Below are 23,208 nucleotides of genomic sequence, written 5' to 3'. Positions count from 1 at the left end.
ATCAAAAATACATGCAAACCTAATGCTCTCTTCGGCCGCTGGAGGGCAGTGTTGAGTTTTTTATAGTGTAGTAAGTTGGTTTAGGTGTAAATATGCAGTCACTCAAAAATGTTAAAATCAAACGGTTAATGCCTTCAATGACAAACAGTAAATATTTTTTTTATTGTTTGTGAATAAATGAGGTATGCTTAAGACAACTCAAGTCAAGTCATGTTTATCCCCTGTCATCAATGATTATAATCTCTCTCTCTCTCTCTCTCTCTCTCTCTCTCTCTCTCTCTCTCTCTCTCTCTCTCTCTCTTTCTCTCTCTCTCTCTCTCTCTCTCTCTCTCTCTCCATATATCCATCCAGCCATTATCTGCACTGCTTATCTTCAGTAGGGTCGCGGGGGGTGCTGGAGCCCGTCCCAGCTATCTTCGGGCAGTGGGCAGGGGACGCCCTGAACTGGTTGCCAGCCGGGCACACAGAGACATACAACTCACTCGCTCATTCACACCTAGGGACAATTTGGACCGGCCAATTAACCTGACATGCATGTCTTTGAAATGTGGGAGGAAACAGGAGTGCCCAGAGCAAACCAACACAAGCACGGGGAGAAGATGCAAACTCCACACAGGAGGTTCGATCACATGACCTCGGAACTGTGCCGCACACGCGCTAACCACTTTATTTTCCTCATGTTGAGGTTTTTGAGTTTTTCCTTGACCTCATGTAGGTTTTAGATCAGGGAATGGCGTTATATTAGTCTGTGGTTTGCAATAATCCGTGGTCTGTGCAGCCCTTTGAGACTCTTTGTGATCAAGGGCTATACGAATAAACATGACTTGATTTGACAGTTTGAAACAATAAATATTATACCATGGTAGCACAGTATATTTTTAAGGTGAATTATATATCAATTTGGTACATTGCATTTCATTATCATTGTTAACATACAAGTAACATTTTAATAATAAAATGAAACATTTGAAAACCTCTGAAGAGCCGTTCAGGAGTTTAAAGAGACTGCTCATTTCAGTGAGCCGAGCCAAAAGAGCCGATTCTCCAATACGAGTCGAAATTTTCATTACTAGTAGGAAGGGACTTCAGAAGAGCGATCGGCGGCTTGGTGGACCCAACATGGCAAAAATTAGCCAGTGTTGTGCCAAGAATTGTCCCCACGTCGTGGATTTTCTGTTGACTAGCTTTACCTGACGACACCTTTGATCACAACGTGAGCTTTAGCTCAACATTTTCAACATTATCAACGTTCACATTCGTTCAAAATTGAACAGCCAACCTCCCGATTAGCTAAGCTAATGCTAGTTGTTAATGGTTTATTTTGAGTTTTATGATAATGGTACAGACTCCAGAGGAAATTGTTGGAACCCCATTGTTATCAAATTATAACAATGCAATAGTCACTTCAATTTCGTAAATTAAGTCTCGTCCAACTATGTTCTGTTTTACTGAAACCAGTCTTTTGGACATGAAGCTGCAAATTCTCCAGAACGCAGCAATGTTCTTCTGATTTTACCTTGCTCAAGTTCAAGAACCCTCGAGCCAGATATCGCAAAGCAGCTTTTAAACCTAATAAAGCATTGTTCGTCTTTTATTGTGGAGTGCCAATAAAATTGTCCACGAACCTATTTTTGTTTTCTTGTGAGGTTTACATCGTGCAATATAAATTCATAGACGTGTAGCTGTTTGATGTTCCGGCATTACTTAAGCAATAGTATAAACAAAATTGAGCGATATCAGTCTTCACAAACACGAATGCTCTGTTTATCATCCCGCCTCAGGGTTCGGGAACCTATAGCTCGAGAGCCGAAAATGGCTCTTAATGAGTACGAAGTGCTTGGAGATAAAATCCATCCATAATACATTCGTTCCAAAGTCGTATGGTTATACTGCGGTTTTGGTACATGTGAAGCTGAAACAACGCCGTGGCACCCCGATGTAAACCCACAGAAAACACTTAAAATACAACCAAAACGCCAGCAAGGCACTTACAGCAATTTAGGTAGATCCGATTATATATATATCCTTATCGTTTGCAGTATTTTGTGACATTTTTGCAAAATAGCTTAGCCTGCACCTCGTTTTGAAACCATTATTTATGACAAAAATTATTTATGTTGTTTCTTTGTTTAAGACCAACAGTTGCAGTGCTTGAGATGGTGCTGCAGCTTCCTCTCGTGTTGACGGTCCGTGTGGACCTTCTTCTGCTTCTTGTGTCACTACTCGCCTTCTGGACCAGGGTGCACAACCTCGCGCACCCTAACGCTGTTGTGTAAGCAATAGACATTCAATTTGCTTTAGAGTAGAGGTAACATTAGGCCTAAAAATGCAGCCCAACCCGACACATGAACTTGAGCAGGTCCGAGTTCGGAGCGAAATTAAATTTCATATTTTATTTGTGAAGACTCGGGGAGGAGAGGTGATCTATGAAAACAAATTAAAGGCTGTCTTTAGTGACAAAATCTAAGTCAAACATGAATGTATAAACATTTACATATTTTTACTTGTTTGTCTCCAGAGATAACATTGAAAAATTGATTTTTTTAAAGTTTATTGGGAAATTCAAGGCGTCTTTCTTTTTGACAGGTTGAAAATCCTGCCATAAAACACAGCAGTAGTAAGTCTTTTAGAATCTAGAGCGGCACTTTAAGAGAGAAAGACGCAGAGAGGAAGAAAACAATTACAGTTCATTACGCACTCTTTTTTTTTTTGTTTTTTTTGTTTAATATCCACACATTGTTTTAGTATATATATATATATATATATATATATATATATATATATATATATATATATATATATATATATATATTCACATACACATATATACATACACACAAATAAAGTCAGTGAGAGAGAAGCCAGACCCGAATGTAATGGTTTACATTTTAGGCCCAACCCAGGCCAAATTTTAGGCCAGGTTATTTCAGACTTAAGGTTGGGCATAAGATCTTACCTCTACTTCATAGAATCTAATATACTTATAATGTCCAATAATATGCTGTATGTGTTTATATATTCATCTGCAGCTTTGACGAAGTGTACTATGGCCAATTTGTGTCTCTTTACATGAAGAGGATTTTCTTCATTGATGACAGTGGACCACCGCTTGGTCACATGATCCTGGCCTTGGGGGGTGAGTTACCAAATCCACCTAAGTACCTATCAGTCTTTTACCGATGTGACTGTTTGTACTTTACAGCCTACTTGGGAGGATTTGATGGCAACTTCACATGGAACCGTATCGGAGCAGGTAGAACACCAAATTTCTGAATTGTCATGAGTTTGTTTTACATTGTTGATTGAATGTTTTTTTTTTTTTTTTGTATCTCCCAGAGTACCCATGTGGTGTAAGCGTGTGGAGTTTACGCCTCATCCCGGCTGTGTGTGGAGCCTTGTGTGTTCCTCTAGCGTATTGCGTAACTCTGGAGTTGGGCTTTGGCTATATGTCAGCGTTGGGAGCAGCACTGCTGTTATTGCTAGGTAGCTACAGTGTTCTCCGCACTATAAGGCGCCAGAAAGGCGCACCGGACTATAAGGTGCATTGAATTGAGAGTACATTTTGTTATTCATGTATTCATGGGCTCTTAATACACATACAGTATATTTTTTTTATCGATTGATCAGTCGCTTCGTGTTGCTGATCAAAATTGCATTGGGAACCAAACCCTAGTCATTGCTGTGAGAGCAGCTATTAATAATCACTGTACCACCAGAGATACAGATGGCACATGAAAAGGAATTCCATTTTATCTTATTATCACATTATTTTTACTCGAGGTTCCAGAAACACCAATTTGCATATTGCGTCAATAACGTTGCAGTTTAATATGTATGTAAAAGAGTTTTTATGTTATTTTGTTGAAATGCTGTGTGTTTTCTACGCTCTCTAACATTCGTTGGTGAAGAAGCGGAGAGATTGTTGAACCTCTCAGAATGCAGAACAAAATACACTATGCAAATCTGTAGTTCAGGCAAAGTGAGTAATAATAGTGTGATAATGAGATAAGTTTTAATGTTGTTTCCTGAGTCATCCGTCCCACTGGTGGCTTCATGGTAAAGTTTCAGTGCTATTACTGTCCCTACCTTGGTTTGAATCCTGTTGTATACAATGGTTTGCCTTCATGATCAGCGATATTAATTGATTGATAAGTCATTGCATAAACAGTAGTACACCGTAAAACCTTGTGTAGCCACTCATGCCTGTTAGTGCTCTTTACATTTTCAACCTTATCCACTTTAATGTGAAGTTTATTAGGTGCATGTCGTTACCTTCAAATTTTTGGTAATTCTGGGGATTTTAAGTGCTTTCTTGCCTGAAATATACGGTACTTGTACAACAATCAAATGCTCGTGCACATACAAAATATAAAACTCCACTGCTATTATTTCCAGACAACGCTCTGATAGTCCAATCCCGGCTGATGTTGCTGGAGTGTGTCTTGATTTTCTTCATCCTCTTGTCCTTCCTCTCTTATCTACGATTCTACTGTAGTACCAAGAGGTGAGTCCATATGTGTGCCATCCCTGAAGTAGGGCTGCAACTATCAATTATGTTATTAATCAATTTACTGGCTGATTATTTTTTGAATGTTAACTAAAGGAATACACACTTTTAAAGTCCTCTTTTTCATTCAAATTTGGTCAGATAGAAGAATAGTGCATAAACAACAGAGTATTCTATGATATAGAACTACAGGGAGTGCAGAATTATTAGGCAAGTTGTATTTTTGAGGATTAATTTTATTATTGAACAACAACCATGTTCTTAATGAACCCAAAAGTCTCATTAATATCAAAGCTGAATATTTTGGAAGTTGGAGTGGGGCTTTTTTAGTTTTAGCTATTTTAGGAGGATATCTGTGTGTGCAGGTGACTATTACTGTGCATAATTATTCGGCAACTTAACAAAAAACAAATGTATACCCATTTCAATTATTCATTTTCACCAGGGAAACCAATATAACAGCTCAACATTCACAAATATACATTTCTGACATTCAAAAACAAAACAAAAACAAATCAGTGACCAATATAGCCACCTTTCTTTGCAAGGACACTCAAAAGCCGATCAACAACGATCAACATTGCGTGCAGCAGCAACCACAGCCTCCCAGACACTGTTCAGAGAGGTGTACTGTTTTCCCTCCTTGTAAATCTCACATTTGATGAGGGACCACAGGTTCTCTATGGGGTTCAGATCAGGTGAACAAGGAGGCCATGTCATTATTTTTTCTTCTTTTAGACCCTTTCTTGCCAGCCACGCTGTGGAGTACTTGGATGCGTGTGATGGAGCGTTGTCCTGCATGAAAATCATGTTTTTCTTGAAGGATGCGGACTTCTTCCTGTACCACTGCTTGAAGAAGGTGTCTTCCAGAAACTGGCAGTAGGACTGGGAGTTGAGCTTGAGTCCATCCTCAACCCGAAAAGGCCCCACAAGCTCATCTTTGAAGATACCAGCCCATACCAGTACCCCACCTCCACCTTGCTGGCGTCTGAGGCGGACTGGAGCTCTCTGCCCTTTACCGATCCAGCCACGGGCCCATCCATCTGGCCCATCAAGACTCACTCTCATTTCATCAGTCCATAAAACCTTAGAAAAATCCGTCTTGAGATTTTTCTTGGCCCAGTCTTGACGTTTCAGCTTGTGTGTCTTGTTCAGTGGTGGTCGTTTTTCAGCCTTTCTTACCTTGGCCATGTCTCTGAGTATTGCACACCTTGTGCTTTTGGGCACTCCAGTGATGTTGCAGCTCTGAAATATGGCAAAACTGGTGGCAAGTGGCATCTTGGCAGCTGTACGCTTGACTTTTCTCAGTTCACGGGCAGTTATTTTGCGCCTTGGTTTTTCTACACGCTTCTTGCGACCCTGTTGACTATTTTGAATGTAACGCTTGATTGTTCGATGATCACGCTTCAGAAGCTTGGCAATTTTAAGAGTGCTGCATCCCTCTGCAAGATATCTCACTATTTTTGACTTTTCAGAGCCTGTCAAGTCCCTCTTCTGACCCATTATGCCAAAGGAAAGGAAGTTGCCTAATAATTATGCACACCTGATATAGGGTGTTGATGTCATTAGACCACACCCCTTCTCATTACAGAGATGCACATCACCTGATATGCTTAATTGGTAGTAGGCTTTCGAGCCTATACAGCTTGGAGTAAGACAACAAGCATAAAGAGGATGATGTGGTCAAAATACTCATAATAATAATAATTCTGCACTCCCTGTATTACCAATCTAAGTGTTTGTCAAATAAAATCTACAAAATGTTTCACAACGTAGATATAAATGACAATAAAGACAATTCTATTCTATTTTGTTTACTCCACTCCATGGGGTTGAGTTCCTTTGCATACAATGGTTTGCATTTTTCATAAGCGGTGTTTATCAATTGCATGAACCATTGCATGAACACAGTAGTACACCGTACACTACCCGCGTTCAATTCACTTTACATACTTTATTGTCATTGATATCAACATTGTAGAACATTGTATGCAACAAGATTAGCAATGCTTTGAAATGGTAATAATGACTTTGTAGTGAAAAAGATGGAAGACCATTAGGGTAAATAGGCAAAACAGTTACAACATTTAACAGCAGCAATATTAAAAAACAGTATAATTCACAGGGCATGTATTTACTCAGTTTTCAGGTTCAAACAGCTATATATATATATATATATATATATATATATATATATATATATATTCATTATCTGCACCGCTTATCCTCAGTAGGGTGGCGGGGGTGCTGGAGCCCATCCCAGCCATCCATATATATGTGTGTGTGTGTGTGTGTGTGTGTATATATATATATATACAGTAATCCCTCCGTTATCATGGTTAATGGGGACCAAAACCAAAAGTGAAAATCCGCGAAGTAGTGACGCCCCTTCAAAAATGTGTTAAAAAAAAAAAAAAATATATATATATATATATATATATATATATATATGTATGTAGGACTGTCTCAGAAAATTAGAATATTGTGATAAAGTTCTTTATTTTCTGTAATGCAATTAAAAAAACAAAAATGTCATACATTCTGGATTCATTACACATCAACTGAACTATTTCAAGCCTTTTATTATTTTAATATTGCTGAATTTGGTTTACAGCTTAAGAAAACTCAAAAATCCTATCTCAAAATATTAGAACACTTCCTCAGACCAAGTAAAAAAATAATTTTATAACAGCAAAACTAAATCAAACATTTGAAAATGTCCATTGATGCACTCAGTACTTGGTTGGGAATCCTTTTGCACGGATGACTGCATCAATCCGGCGTGGCATGGAGGCAATCAGCCTGTGGCATTGCTGAGGTGTTATTGATGCCCAGGATGCTTCGATAGCGGCCTTCAGCTCATTTGCATTTGTTGGTCTGGTGTCTTTCATCTTCTTAACTATACCCCACAAATTCTCGATGGGGTTCAGGTCAGGGGAATTAGCAGGCCAATCAAGGACAGTGATGCCATGGTCAGTGCACCAGTTACTGGTGGTTTTGGCACTGTGGGCAGGTGCCAGATCATGCTAGAAAATGAAATCCTCATCTCCATAGAGCTTTTCAGCAGATGGAAGCATGTAGTGCTCTAAAATCTCTTGGTACACAGTTGCATTTAATCTGGACTTGATGAAACACAGTGGACCAACACCAGCAGCTGACATGGCTCCCCAAACCATTGCTGACTGTGGGAACTTCACACTGGATTTCAAGCAACTTGGATTTTGCTCCTCTCCAGCCTTTCTCCAGACTCTGGCGCCTTGACTTCCAAATGAAATGCAAAACTTGCTTTCGTCTGAAAAGAGGACTTTGGACCACTCTGCAACTGTCCAGTGCTTCTTTTCCATAGCCCAAGTCAGACGCTTCTTCCGTTGTCTTGAGTTCAGAAGTGGCTTGACCATGGGAATACGGCTATTGTAGCCCATTTCCCGGACACGTCTGTGAACTGTGGCTTTTGATACCTGGACTCCAGCTTCAGCCCACTGTCTTTGAAGCTCCCCCAAATTCTGGAAGCGGCTCTCCTTCACAATTTTGTTAAAGCTGCGGTTATCTCTCTTGGTTGTGCAGCGTTTCCGGCCACATTTTTCCCTTCCAACAGACTTTTTGTGGATATGCTTTGAAACTGCACTCTGTGAACAGCCTGCTCTTTGAGAAATTTCTTTTTGTTTCTTACCCTCCTGATGGAGGGTATCAATGATGGTCCTCTGGACAGCAGTCAGATCAGCAGTCTTCCCCATACTTGTGATTTAGTTTACTGAACAAAGCTGAGTGTTTCTAAGGCTCAGGAAACCCTCGCAAGGTGTTTCGAGTTAATTAGATGATTCAGGTGATTAGTTGAATAGCGTACTTGTATACTTTTTCATGATATTCTAATATTTTGAGATAGGATTTTTGAGTTTTCTTAAGCTGTAAGCCAAATTCAGCAATATTAAAATAATAAAAGGCTTGAAATAGTTCAGTTGATGTGTAATGAATCCAGAATGTATGACATTTTTGTTTTTTTAATTGCATTACAGAAAATAAAGAACTTTATCACAATATTCTAACTTTCTGAGACAGTCCTGTATATATATATGGGCAGCACTGCAGCGCTGTGGTTAGCGCGTGTGCGGCGCAGTTCTAAGGTCTAGGGAACCTCCTGTGTGGGTTCAAATCCAGCTAGCGGACCTACTGTGCGGAGTTTGTATGTTCTCCCCGTGCTTGCGTGGGTTTCCTCCGGGCACTCCGGTTTTCTCCCACATTCCAAAGACATACATTTCAGGTGGATTGGCCGGTCCAAATTGTCCCTAGGTGTGAATGGGCGAGCAAGGTGTCTGTCCCTGTGTGCCCTGCGATTGGCTGGCAACCAGTTCAGGGTGTCCCCTGCCCACTGCCTGATGATTGCTGGGATGGGCTCCAGCACCCCCGCGACCCTACTGAGGATAAGCGGTGCAGCTAATGAGATGAGATATATACTGTATATATATATATATATATATATATATATATATATATATATATATTTTTTTTTTTTTTTTTTTTTTTTTTTTTTTAATTATTATTATTTATTTTTTTAGACCTGGAACCGCGAAGTAGCGAGGTCCCACTGTATGTATATATATATATATATATATCAGTGTATATAATATTTATTAGTGTATATATTTTTCACTGTATTTATTCACACATATATGCTATAGATCAGTGTTTTTCAACCTTTTTTGAGCCAGGGCATTTTTTTAATGCCCTGGCACACCATTAACCAAAAATGACACTGAACAGTATGTTTCATTACAATATGATTTATAATACCCCCAATCTTAACAGCATAGACTCTTGACAATGACATAATATTTTCAGAAAACGATTCATAAATGTTTTATAAAATTTTAAATTTTAAAAAGTGACATTGTATAATTTCTCACGGCACACCTGACGATCTCTCACGGCACACTAGTGTGTCGCAGCACAGTGGTTGAAAATCACTGCCATAGATCAGCAAATATTTAGGTTATTGTTTTTCTAAAGTAAAAGAAATTGGCTACATTTGTCCATATGACAGCAATGAAAGCATGTTGGCTCTGGTTTATTTTAATTGTAGTCCTTACTTTCTTGAAAGTCTCTTTGTATTTTCTCTCCATGAACTTTGTAAAATGTGTCTGTGAGGAAAGAGTGTATCCTGGAGCAAAGGTGTGGATCCATGTAGTGAAGTCTTTGCCGTGAACCATCGACAGGCCTCATTTCAGTGACAATCATGAAGCTTGTCACTGTTTGCTGTCTTCTAAAGGGAAGATAAAGTATAGTATGTGTATGTGTGATGACACAAGTTACAAGGTCAGAAGAAACACTCTTTTCCAGGAAATTAAAACGTGATGCTTAATTTTAAAATGATTACCACCATTGTGTGCAATATAAATTTGCTTGTAAATCCCGTTTATAATTTCTAAAATAATTTAACTATAATAAAAGACATCTCACACGCACACACAATAATTGATCAGCTAACAAGCAAACACTTGCATCAAGCGAGCTACCTGAGTAAGGGGTCTCCAATATTGTGCCGATGGGCATCAGTGTGCCCATAGGCATCAGAGGACACCTGAAGGGCTTGCGTACCTGTTCTGAAAATAGCTTACCAATGCTGGTTCATTGGGATTTTCTAGTAAGATTTATTTTTTAGTGTTTAACTGAGTCTATTTAACCCTACTCCCATTGATTAAGATGGAAATAACATAGTGAAGTCATGACAAGGCGCTATACAAATGCATATCAAAATAGGTACCCTTTGCGCTATTAAGTAACAAAGGGTGGCACTCATTTTAAAAAAGGTTTGAAATCCCTGTTCTAAGGTTGTGTTTTCTCACTTAAGGATCACAAACAAGAAACACCTGAGCTTGCTACTTGGCCTCCCTTCATTCTAATTGGTGACTCCAACATAATTCTGTTTAAGGTGCTGTCTCATCATCTTGGTGCTCCTGTGCCATGTCACATCACGTTGGGAAAGCTTGCATCTTTCTCATTTATTCATTTTGTCATGCATAAAGTGCTCCCACACCTTTGAGGACTTAGGTCAAATGGTTATTTCTGCGTCAGTCATGTTTTATTTGTCAAATTCACTGTATCTTTCGAAAATAGCGCATTTGCAATCCACTTCGCTCTGTTCAACTCATTCTGACTCACTGCAAGTGACGTAAACGGCTCCATAACGTGCTGAGTAACTCATTCATCTCACGACATAGCAAATAGATAATGAAATTTGTTATCCACGCTATTGATCCGTTATTGCAGCCCTACATTGAAGTGTCACCTTGCAAGGAGGACAAATTGTGATTTTTAACCTGTGTCCCCACAGCTGGCATGTCAGACACAGTTGGCTTCTTCTCTCTGGAATATCCTGCTTTGGCACCATCGGGTCAGAAAAAGAGGCACAATAAAGTACATACACCACTCTGTAATCCGTGTAAATGTGTTGTCATGTTTAGGGTTAAGTACGTGGGCACCTTCTCCTACCTGCTACTCGTGGGAATGGCCTGTGTGCACTGCTGGAGGTTGATCGGCGACACCCGCATGAGCGGCGTGAGTGTCAATATGCTCAATAAGCATCGAGAAAAACTATTACATGTTGTGTGTGTGCGCGTGTGTGCGCGTGCGTGTTTATATATCAGGTTAGTGTGTTTTTTGAGTGTGTTGGTCGCAGTTTGTGTCTCTTAGTGGTTCCTGTCGTGCTCTACGTCCTTTGTTTCTACTTGCACCTCACCCTGCTGCACAGAACGGGACCTCATGACCAACTGATGAGTCCTGCCTTCCAAGCCAGTCTGGAGGTACATACACACACATGCAAACACAGTTCTGTTTTTATATCATAGTTGAGACATTTTATTGACATTGTCCATTTACCAGACCCTTACTCTCTACTTAAATTGACTAACCCTACCCAATAAAAACAATCGTAATCATAACAATGATTGTAATAAATTGAAATCCACTGTGTAATCACAAGACCATTCGGGTTCCCGATCAGTCGTCAACAACCTTTTCTGTACCACAGACGTGTTCAATGCCAGCCCTCCAATAACATTAGTAGTATTATTGATAACAATAATAATCATAATTATGAGCCTAAATCCTCTGTGATACCATAAGTTCAGTCGGGATCTAAATTACCTGAGATAATGCATTCTAAGGCATCTTCTCATCATAATTTTACCCACAGTAAGTTTAATTGCAATTGTTTACCTTAAAGTGGCACGTGATTGGGAACCATGCCCAAAACGCTGTAACAAGGGTACCATTGATGAAATGGGAAAAGGCATTTGATTTGATTGAATCATCACACAATTTTTACTCACGGTTCCACATTGGCCTTCCTTTTTTATTTTAAAGGTGCATGTAATTAGTCAATCGTACAACCTTGTTTGGCTGAATTATTCCCATAATGCTCCATTACAACGTTTTATAACGTGGCACCATAAAAATCGTGGGGACCAATATGAAGTTACTTTTGGCCTCAGCTTACCTCTCGTTTTCCTATCTAATAGGTTTGCGTCCTGTTTAATGTGTTTGCTTTGCTAAAAGTAAGATAGAAGCAGATAGGCGCGGTACAAAAGAAAACATAATAAGGGATCTTTGAACACAAGTTGGGCAATGTTAACACGTACTTAATAGAAAAAATATTCTACTTAAAAAATTTTAAGGACACCGCAAATGACGAACCCACCCTTTAATGCCAACTAAAATTAACTTGAAAGCTAAACACTAAAATCAAGTCTTGACCCTTAATATTTCTGGAAAAGCCTTTCCCATACAAAGTAGCATATATAGAGTAAGTACACACACAAACACAAATTGTAAAAAACAGAATCTTGATGAATGGATTTATTGATTACATGAAGGTTTTTGCTGTCAGGGTGGTCTGTCCCGAATAACGCAAGGTCAGCCACTGGAGGTCGCTTATGGCAGTCAGATGACTTTGAGAAACTCAGCCTCCCAACCAGTACCGTGCTGGCTGCACTCTCACAAAGAGAACTATCCAATCAGGTTTCCTGCCTCCAACTCGCAGCAACCAGCAGTCAATCCCGAGCTACCTCACTAAAACTGTGTTTGCCTGAATGATCAGGTATGAAAATGGTCGCGGCAGCTCTCATCAACAGCAGGTGACCTGTTATGCCTTCAAGGATGTCAACAATTGGTGGATTGTCAAGAATCCCAAAAGGTAGTTACTCGGGTTCGTAGTCCCCATTTGTCAATTGCCTGTTCAACATGTGTTTGGCAGGGGTGACCTTACTGTGAGCCACCCTCCTTGTGTGGTGCGTCATGGTGATGTGGTCCAGCTGCTTCACGGGATGACGTCACGTTTCTTAAACAGGTTATAGTTCTTAATCCTTTGATGTAGTGGTCGGCAACCCCTAAGCTGTTGACCATAACCGGGCTGTGGGTTGTTTGGTTACCAGCCGCATAAGAAGAAAGAAAATGTTCCTCATTTTTTGCCCATCCAAGAATTAACCCCTTTTTTTTTATAATTTACAGTAGAAGTGTGCTGTATTTTGGTCTTTTCATTTGTAAAATTATTTTGCAATGCACTATGACTGGTGAAAAAAATAAGATGCCTCTGGCAGGACCTAGAAATATAGAAGTAAATCTTTGAGCGGTCTAAAGCCAAAATGGATATAGATATAGCGTGTTCCAGCTAACAAGCTCTCGAGATTGCACAAGCCAGCCAAACAAATATGAAGGCTTTACTGCTTTCCACAGGTAGGTCTACGCCCTAACATGTTTTTTTTTTGTTTTTTGGGAGGGCGATTTTAAAGCAGTTCTAGGGTGTCAGCTTCAATGCAAGTATATACGGTAATTTGTAACTAGTTATTTACTTCCAGAAATCACGCGCTTCTTTCGGGTGTCAGTAAATGGGGTGGTTAAATTACTTTTTAAATGGATAAACTAGTAACTCTAACCAATTACTTATTTTAGTAACGCGCCAAGCACTGAAAAAAAAAGATTTTACAACATGGTACAGTGAGTAAACATTTTGTGATGATGAGAGCACGGCGGCGCAGTGGTTAGCGCTTGTGCGGCACAGTTCATGTCATGGGAACCTGTCATGGGTTCAAATCCAGCTCCAGACTTCCTGTGCGGAGTTTGTATGTTCTCCCCGTGCTTGCGTGGGTTTCCTCCGGGCACTCCGGTTTCCTCCCACATTCCAAAAACATGCATTTCAGGTGAATTGGCCGGTCCAAATTGTCCCTAGGTGTGAATGAGCGAATGAGTTGTCAGTCCCTGTGTGCCCTGCGATTGGCTGGCAACCAGTTCAGGGTGTCCCCTGCCCACTGCCTGATGACCCTACTGAGGATAAGCGGTGCAGCTAATGATGAGATAACATCTAATGCCTTTTCCCTGTCATCTGGATCCCTAGTGGTCTAGTTATTACACAGTGGATTTGGGTTTCTTCTTCCTATTGGTGTTACTAATATTATTGGGCTGGGCCGCGGAATATAGTCAGCCATTAAACCTTTCCGTGGTACAGATAAGGTTGTCAACCACTGCTATAATGCATTTAATTATGCCCGTGAACATCAGACTGAGTTATTTGGTTTGTTGTGTTCAACAGCCATGATGTCGCAGCCCCCGTCAGCCCCCATGCCCAGGAAGTGTCTGGTTACATTGACTTCAATGTGTCTATGCCTGCACAAAACCTTTGGAGAGTGGTATGTCATGAATTTGCTACCAGGTGAAATCGAGGCTACGAATTTAATTAAAATTACCCAAAACTCCTGAAATGACCTTGATTTATTGTTGTATCATACAATTACTTATTTTTGAAGAAAGCGTTCTTTTTGGTTCAAATATGTTTGCAATTTTTTATCCAATTATATTTTGAAAAATATGTCATCATGAATGAACGACAGAAAATTTGCTATTATTATTGTTTCTTTAAAGTAATTTTAGCCCACTTTACTGAAATAGAAATTTTGGGCTGGTGATGGTGTTAAAATTATATAAGCTTCCTTCATTTAATTTTTATATCAAGAAAATGTATCCTATGTGCCTGTTGAGAATTCAAGGTTACGGACAGTCAAAAGAAAATATTGTTTTATTTATCTGATTCTATTGAAATATTGATGTTATTTTTTGGTAGGTTTAATTAGTTTCACAGGATTATTTGAGTAATTATTTAAAAAAATAAACATTTCATCAATCCGGCCCACGGCTTGTAGGCATTTTTTTTGGACCTTCCGTCTATTTGACTTTGACAATCCTGCATTAACCCATTTAGCACAAGCCCTGAATAGCTATTTCTTGCAAGAGCAGTTCTAAATTTGCCAAATTAAAGCTGAAAAAAAAGTCGTGTGAAACTATTTTGGCAATTTTCCTTTTAAAAACCAATGGTTGTTCGGATCAGCAATTTTAATTAAACGTATTATATAGCAGGTACATTGATTTTTGAAAAGACAATAAATTTATAGAATTTACAGAAAGTGTACAAAAATGACCTCAAAGTAGGTTGGTGCATAATGCAACTGTAAATTATCCTGTCCGGAGATTTTGCATGGGAAGTATTTTTAATCACTTTCTCTAAATACATAATTGGGGTTTGTAAATGGTTTAAAATGTATTAAAACTATGATTGCACAGCCTTGCTAATATAATAACATATTTAGTTTTGTACCGTGCCACCTCCTAATGCTACAATGATTTGAAAAACTGTGAACATTTTGTAATTTCTTACATTTCTGCATCAAATTACTAATGTGATATTTGTCAAATCACACAGATGAAAAAAGAAATCTGCTTTTAACTAAATCCATCCAATAATTTCAGGTTTTCATGTTTTAATAAGTGTAACATGCAAACAATGACAGAAGGGGAAAATGGGTTCCTGAACAGTTACATTATCGACTTTGTCTTGCATCAGTCCATAAAATATCTTCTCAAAACCTATGTGGAGTGTCCAAGTACGTTTTAGTGAGCATTAAATGAGAATCAATGTTTTTATTTAGATAGCAGTGGCTTACTCTCTGGAGTCCTCCTACGAACATTATTTTTGGCCATTGTTTTACATATACTGTAGATGTGTGGGAGATATTGAACTGTCCCAGTGATATCTGTAAGTCTTTAGCAGGCACCATAGGCTCCTCCTGCGCCACTGCAGACGGGTCGTCACTAGCAGGGCCCGGTTCCGGTTTTTGTGACATTCCCCGTGGAGGGGGCAGGTGTGCGTGTACTCGGTCCCGTCCGTCCTCATGGCGGTGGGGGCTCATGAGTTATCTCGGCGCCTGGGTAGGTCCTTACCTGTTCCCTGAACCCCCGCGCGGTCTTGTTTAGGGCCGCCTTCGTCCCACCCTTAGTCAAGGCCGTGGCCAGGTTGGGGGACAATCCCCCCTCAGTGCCAGGCCGCACTTGCAAACCAAATCTTAGCCACCGGGTACATAATACCTTCCCGGCTTTTTCGGCGCGAGGCTTTAAAGTCCCCACCGTTGTGCGCAGGGGTCGGTCACAACTTGACGTCTGTATGCTAAAATAGGTGGCAGATTGGTCTTGAATATCTTTGGATTTGGTCTTAAAAAGTCTTAAATTTGCATGAAAAATTCCTGGTGGGCCCTTATGTCGTTGTTTGCACTCTATCTTTATTAAAATATGACAATCTTTTAATAATTACGTGTAATTTGTTAAAGCAGACACTGGTTTTTTCAACTTTGTGACTTTGATAAAGATCAGATCACATTTGATGGTGATTTTTGGTATAAATGTGAGAAATTCCAAAAGTTTCAGACATAATTGTATTCCACTGTCAGCTATACTGTGATTTGAACAATGATGGTGTTTCAGGACATTGTTAACCGTGACGAAGACTCAGAGGTGTGGAAAACAATCTTGTCAGAAGTTCGCTTTGTTCACGTTAACACTTCAGCAGTCCTCAAGGTTGGAATAGAAAGTCCCATATAAGATACAATGCACCCTGTTTCTCCTCATTTATAGAAACCATGTTTGTGTGTTAGTTGAGTGGCTTGTCTCTTCCAGACTGGGCAGCAGGGCAGATGGAAGTTGTTGCAGAGAAGCTGAAAGGTCACAGCAATGGAGTGACATGGACGGTGGAGGAGCACAGATATGGAACCAGTAAGCCCAGCCAATTATTATACTGTACATATTTATTACCACAAACAAATCCTTTTACTATTTGCCAACATTTTTTTACTGGAACTGATATGAGTGCAGCATTGTTGTCTTGTATTTAGAAGGAAAAAGTTAGCATTTCTGCATGCAATTACTTCAGATTACCAAGAGAGAACGCCAAATGTTCACTCCAAAAGACGATCAGCAATTTTCGAACGAACTACAGTTTAATCCATAAATTGCAGTTCGACAATAGATTAGTACTTTGGTCAAAAACACACACACGTTGATTGATTAAAAACAACACTATCAGATTTGCTCAATTTTAAGTCAATAATCAAACATTCCAACAGGATGGGAATTAGAAAGTGATGGATTTTCTGGAGTTTTGGAATAAATGGGGGGTGTTGGAAAGTGAAAATAGCCAATGAAAGAACTAAGCAGAGGTTTTCTATGGCATTTTTAAATCGTTATACCTGCACTAATGGGATATTATGCTTTCCCTATGCAGCTGCACCAAAGTACCTGGTCTTGGAAAGCGAAAGTCGTATGGCCGTTCTAAATTGGCTGGTTTAAATTAAAGGCGCACGTGGCCGATCTAAGTTCTCAGGAGGTGTGTTTGTAAAGAGAGAGAGGGGCGCATGGAGACGAGGACTTGTCTTTGAGTCACTGTTCTGTGCTTGCGCGCGTTGCATAGGCGTGGGTGCTTGCTCTCCTGGGGTTCTGGGAAAGAGAGTAAGGCTTTGCTTGCTGTCCCGTTTGAAAGCAACCTCATGATGTCAGCGACTCCCAGAAGTGTGCTGTTTGAAAATGCAACATGATTTCCTCTCAAGGCGAAGTACTTGAAGCTTGCTTTATAAACAACAAACTTCTCATCTAGACTTTAAAAGGGGTCGATGTCATCAAACACAGGATAATAAAAAGAGCGTCAGAGTAGCAAGGATCACCCTACATTAGGGCTTTGTACTAGTCACCGACTATTGAAACGATTAGTCGAATAATCTGATAATTATTAACTTTTTCTTAAATTTAGCATGAAGTTGATTTAATTATGTGGCTTATAATAATAAAAACAAAAATAATGGGCACAATTAAAAATACATATCTCAAAAATGTACAAAAATAATAATAATTAAAATGCAATTAGGCACTGTGCTCTGTAAGTAGAGACAAGGATCCAAAAATCATGGGTCTCCAACGTAGTGCCCACAAGAAAAGCTGAGGTACCAGCGGACCTATTCTAAAAAAATAAAAATAGCAATAATATTGTAACAACTTAGTAATATTATGATTACTTATTTTACTTCAGAAATGGATATAAAACTGTGTGCCCTTTGCGCTAAGTAGTGACAAAAAGTAGCACTCAGCTTGAAAAAGGTTTGAGAACCTGCCATATGTAAATCTCGCTCCATTTTTACGGACAAGCAAATAAATAATAAATTTAAATCAAGTAGAATTTTTTCCCCCAATAAACCAAGATGAGGCACAGTAGAAGCAGTAGAACAGTAAATAGAACAAATATGATGTCCATTTTGTGAAGTACATTCAGTGGTCAGCTGCAGTCTAACAAAAGTACTTCATAATTTTCAACCGTTTGCAAACGGTTTTAACAATGCTGTTTTTTCTTGAGGTTTTATGCTTTTAATTTCAAATACCTTTGTCAGGCACAGTTTGGCATAACGCTGAAGCACTCTTATGGCGAAATATTCAACACAAATAATGTCATTAGGACCGTATTGTCTTCAACGTTACTAGAATTTTACCAAGGCGAGTCAGTCTCCGTTTTGTTCAAAATCCCGACATACTTTTTAAACTTTCCATACAATCCTTTTTTATTGCCCGTGACTCTATTGGCTATTTTGCATTCGCGACTCAGCAGGGATTTTATTCATGCAAGGATGTGTCTTTCTGTTGGAAAAGCGTGTCTGCCGACAATACTCAACAATGTAGTTTATTGATTATTTCTATTATGGGTTTTTGTTTACAACGTCGACTAATCGCAGCCATACTCTACATCGGTCTGTGCTCATTTATTTGCAGGTGAGGAGCAGAAGGACAGGGAAGCAGAGCTTCATTCCCCTACACACATTGACATGAACCGCAAAATCTCCTTGTGGTCTAAGTTCTTGGAGGTTCAGGTACTGTACATCATCATCGATGACATTGGTGAAGTCGCTATCGTTTGTCATCATCGAGGTGATTGTGTCATGCTAATGTTATCATCAGTGGAGGATGCTGACTGTGAAACAAGAAGACAATGAGCACAAATACAGTTCGGCCCCTTTGGAGTGGCTCACAATGGAAACAAATATCGCCTACTGGCTCCACCCCTCCACCAATGTGAGACACATGCCTGTTTTTGATTGACTAAACCACTGACTTAAAATTGCTTTTTGTGCGTCAGGCTCAGATCCATTTGATTGGTAACCCAGTCTCATGGGGTGTGGCCAACCTTAGCCTATTGGCATATCTCATAATGGGAACCATCTACCTGCTGAGGAGGAGGCGGGGAATCAGAGACTTACCTGATGGTGCAGACACACATAAGCTACTGTTTTTCACATTATAAGGCTTCAGCGGCTTATAAGGTGCAAGCCTAAAAAAGACGTCAATTTAATTCATGTTTATTTGTATAGCCCTTAATCACAAGGAGTCTCAAAGGGCTGTACAGACCACACATTAATGCAGACTACAAACTATTATCACACGAGCAACTGAAAACATCACTCTCTATCAATCCTGGTAAAAATTTAGTAAAAATAGTCTTTTGTGATATTTCTTTCCCCATATAAAGTGTAACCCACAACAAAGTGCATCAAATTAAAACTACAATTAAGGCTAGGGTTGCACAAAACATGAATAAGCACCGTCTTTGTGCATTGATTGATTAGTCAAAAGCAGGTAGTTGCCTTGCATGGCTGAAGCTGCTATCGGTCAGTTAGTGTGTGTAAAAAAGAAAGTGTGAAGCACATTGTAAAGTGCTTTGGGAGATCTGCATTTCCTTGAAAAGCGCTATATAAATACTATGAAAATTTCAAAACATTGGATGCAATAGGATTCCAACCCGTATCGCGGTGTGGAGAGCGACGTACCCTACTTACTAGACCATTAGTCGGCAACCTTTTCTGTCCCACGGACCGGTTTCATAACTGACAATTTCTTGCAGCCCGGCCCACAATAGCGTTCGTAAAAACAACAACAACAATAAAAATAAATCTAGGTCCACTGTGTTACCACTAGACCAGTAGGGATCTAGATTGAAAACGGGAAAAGGCGTCAGATTCATTTTAAAATGTGGCACCGTAATGGTGAATTATGGGAATGAGTTCAGTCAAAACAACGTTGTGCAATGATCGAACAATTACGTTCACTTTCAATATAAAAAAGGCAAGACAATATGGTACTGTGAGTATACATTCTGTAAAGATGAGATAAATCGGTTCCTGCGTATCTTTAAGAAGTTTTAAAGGGCATTGACTTCATTATTTACAAAAACAATGACTTAATTGAACATAAAATGTCATAAATCTAATTCTTGATAGTTTTATAATGTAAACCCTTTAATAAGATCTATATTTGTTTGAACTAAAAACATTTAGTAACATTATTAAGGTTTTTTTTTTTTTTTTTTTAATAGTTCACTGATTTACTTTTGTGCAACACCGCATGACCACAATAACAGAATTATCAAAGCAGTGATGTTGTTTCAGTCGGGCCTTTCAGAGCCGACGCATGTCTTAGGTATTATGTACGATACACATAGCAACTTTGGACAGAGACATTTACTTTCGACCGAGGGAAAGTGTACATTTAATGTTTTGTGCCATTTCTTAATGTTGTGCCAGGTAACGTGTACATTGCACCATGTATTGTGTGCGAGTAATATTTGTGTTTTTTTGTTCAGTTGTGTCTTTTTGTCAACTTGGTCTTAAATTTGATTTTTAAAGGCTTTAAAAAAAAGTCTTGAATTTAACTTGACTTTAGCTGTTGGAACACTTGTAAAAGCTAATGCCTTTTTTATATCAATGGTGCTTACTGCCGCAATCTGGGTTAGCTACCCTTTGCATCCATTGATAAGCATAGTGAACAACAGTATCTGTAATTAAACCGTAGTACCTCACAAACTTTTGAGATTTTTCAGGTGAATAAAAAACATTGCGTGTTTACAGAAAACAAAAATGAACGACAACTTACTATTCCATTTGTGCCGCCATGTAACAAATACCTTACAGTTCAGTACTGGTCAGTGGTCCAGTGGTTTCTGACCACTGCACTAGAACAGATTACAGATATGACGACACATGAAGAGGCATCAGGTTTTATCTCATCATCACACTATTTTTAGTCAATTTTTATTCACTTTGTTTTTTCCATTCTTTATCATTCATATCCCTTATCATGCCTAAAAATTGTGTGATAATGAGATAAGACTTAATGCCTTTTCATATACCACTGTGCCCCTAGTGGTTAAAATTCTTCGCTCTCACTGTCGCTATTTGGGTTCGATCCCAGTCACCATTGTTATGCAATAGTGGTCAGCAATATTTTTCAACTGATCAATAAATTCACAAATATGGTAATTTACCGTTATGCCTTTGCAATTTTATCTGTCTATTAGGCGTACTGGATTATTAGGCATACGTAAACATTTTCGGCCAATTTGTGTTTTTTAGGTGCACCTTATTGTCCGGAAAATACGGTAACCATAAAACTGTACATCTCAATAATCATGTTTGTGTGTGTGTTTGTATTTACGTATGTGTGTCAAGATGCATGGGAGCGCTTTGTGTTGCTAGGTGTGTTGTGCGTTGGCGGCTGGTTATTGAACTTTCTTCCGTTCGTGTTGATGGACAAGCGTCTGTTCCTGTACCATTACCTGCCCGCTGTCGTCTTCCTGCACCTGCTCAGTGCGGCCATGTTTGAGCATGTGTACATCCACTTACTGAGGTACATGCATTAAAAAAACACAGGCACTCACATAATTTAAAGCCAGTAGTTCCCATATAATTTTGTGAGATCTTTGTGCATCGATCAAGTGCATTTTAGAGCAAAAAAGGAAGCTAAATCAATGAAGAATGTGTGCCCTTGTAAATTATTCAACCATAAATATTCTAGTTATAAAAGGCAATGACAGAGCAAATAAGTCACACCCACATTGTATGGTAGACAAGACTGGAACTGAATGCAAAATAAATCTGCTAGTCTTTTAATTAGACTAAAAACAAGTTTTGTTCCGATGCAGTACTATTTTCAGGTATTGTATTGGCGAGTAAACCAACCAAATCATTGATATGGGTTTTAAATAGAAATACTGTGAATGTAATACTCATATCCGTGATTTGGTAGTTTCAGAATGTTTAGTTTACATTAGAGGTGGGAGATGCTGGGAATTATCGTATCGATCTGATCCAAAAGAATACATGGTAGTATCGATCGATACCAATACCTTTTGCTTGGAAGTGTCATAATCGTTGAATAATTCAACCCTCCACCCTTGACATAGTTTATAATTACTTTAAAACCAGCACAAAGATTGTAGGCACTTAAAATGTTTCTTTTTTAGGAAATAACTACATTATAAACTTTAAAAAGTATACAAAATTAATAGAAATACTTCTATTACTGTTTCAGAAGAAAAGCCAAAAGAGTAAACTAAAAGACAGCTTTGTAACAACAATACAAATACTGTTTATCAATGTCAACGAGAGAACCAATTTTCCTCCCATTCCACAATGATTTAAAATATGGTCGGTAGTTTAAAAGAAGTGACAATTGTCTCTTCTCGGTTCTGTTGGCGTAGTGACAACGGATATACTGATTTTTGTTCTGGGTTCATGCAAATTGTCACTCTGTTCATGTACTTGTGTTTCCAGCAAGGACACACACCGTCGCATATTGTTGGCATCTGTGTTTCTAATGTTGGCGTGCACCTTCCTGTTCTATCACGCCTTCAGCCCTTTGACCTTTGGGAAACCAGAGCTTTCAGCCAATCAGCTGCGAGCACTCAAATGGCGGAGCTCCTGGGACATCTTGTATCGACGCCACTAGATTCCCTCCCTCATTGTGTCATCAAACTTTGCAGATGGACAGTGCTTGACAAGATTTCATACTACACCAGTGTTATGAAAAAAAAATGTTTGTTTATTTTTGCTGTCTTTGCCATTTTTTTCTTTGCTGCGTCCATCTATTTGTGTTTTAATTTAGGGAGCTGGAACCTATATTGACTTTAGATGAGAGGTGTGTCACAAAATGAAGAATATAAATGATAACCAATTAAAAGCAGAACATTTATGCCAGGGGAAATGAGTGAAGACCGAAATGTACATTGCCTGTGTTTTCATTTACAATTGCCACACGAATCCTTTAGATTGATCCTGAAAATAAGAAAAACAGGGATAAAAGAAATTTAAAAACTACTGTGTAATTGGTCTGGCTTGATTGACAGTAATAACCTATCAAATGTTTACTGTAGTAGCAAATCAGGTCTGTTCAACCATGTGGAAGAATTTTAGACTATTTATCAACAAACCTTTTAGACCCAGCAAGAGACGTATTATATATATGCGTTATAATATCCTTGTAAATTTTGCAATTTCTTTGAAAGAATGATTTTGTAT

The 23,208-nt window shown here is 39.0% G+C and overlaps 1 protein-coding gene across 3 annotated transcripts; it reads left to right on the top strand.

Moving 5' to 3' along the window:
- The first annotated feature begins 1,066 nt into the window (after window positions 1–1,066).
- On the top strand, window positions 1,067–23,007 carry pomt1 (protein-O-mannosyltransferase 1). 3 transcript variants are annotated; one of them, XM_088352586.1, is made up of 20 exons: window positions 1,067–1,213; window positions 2,143–2,272; window positions 3,030–3,136; window positions 3,203–3,253; window positions 3,337–3,483; window positions 4,396–4,504; window positions 10,836–10,895; window positions 10,966–11,059; window positions 11,149–11,304; window positions 12,390–12,520; window positions 12,600–12,695; window positions 12,756–12,848; window positions 14,088–14,184; window positions 16,307–16,399; window positions 16,477–16,594; window positions 18,632–18,729; window positions 18,818–18,931; window positions 18,996–19,122; window positions 21,361–21,538; window positions 22,465–23,007. In XM_088352586.1, the coding sequence occupies exons 2-20, from the start codon at window positions 2,157–2,159 to the stop codon at window positions 22,637–22,639; spliced, it is 2,160 nt and encodes a 719-aa protein (XP_088208712.1). In that variant the 5' UTR covers window positions 1,067–1,213; window positions 2,143–2,156; the 3' UTR covers window positions 22,640–23,007. The 3 variants fall into 3 exon arrangements, with proteins under 3 accessions (XP_088208712.1, XP_088208711.1, XP_088208713.1); XM_088352585.1 differs by having other exon boundaries at window positions 2,135–2,272; XM_088352587.1 differs by lacking the exon at window positions 10,836–10,895 and having other exon boundaries at window positions 2,135–2,272.
- Window positions 23,008–23,208: the final 201 nt, after the last annotated feature.

The sequence above is a fragment of the Urocampus carinirostris genome, chromosome 14 (assembly GCF_059441175.1).
Source record: "Urocampus carinirostris isolate Australia breed hairy pipefish chromosome 14, RoL_Ucar_1.0, whole genome shotgun sequence".
Lineage (NCBI taxonomy): Eukaryota > Metazoa > Chordata > Actinopteri > Syngnathiformes > Syngnathidae > Urocampus > Urocampus carinirostris.
The sequence above is the reverse complement of the archived record's forward strand: the minus strand, read 5'-3'. Positions and strand labels throughout refer to the sequence as shown.

Bases quoted from the DNA above. Each gene is read 5' to 3' on its own strand.
- pomt1 (XM_088352586.1), top strand. From the start codon at position 2,157: ATGGTGCTGCAGCTTCCTCTCGTGTTGACGGTCCGTGTGGACCTTCTT. The intron at 3,484-4,395 runs GTAGCTACAGTG...TATTATTTCCAG, and splicing joins AGCACTGCTGTTATTGCTAG to ACAACGCTCTGATAGTCCAA. The intron at 16,595-18,631 runs GTAAGCCCAGCC...ATTTATTTGCAG, and splicing joins GGAGCACAGATATGGAACCA to GTGAGGAGCAGAAGGACAGG.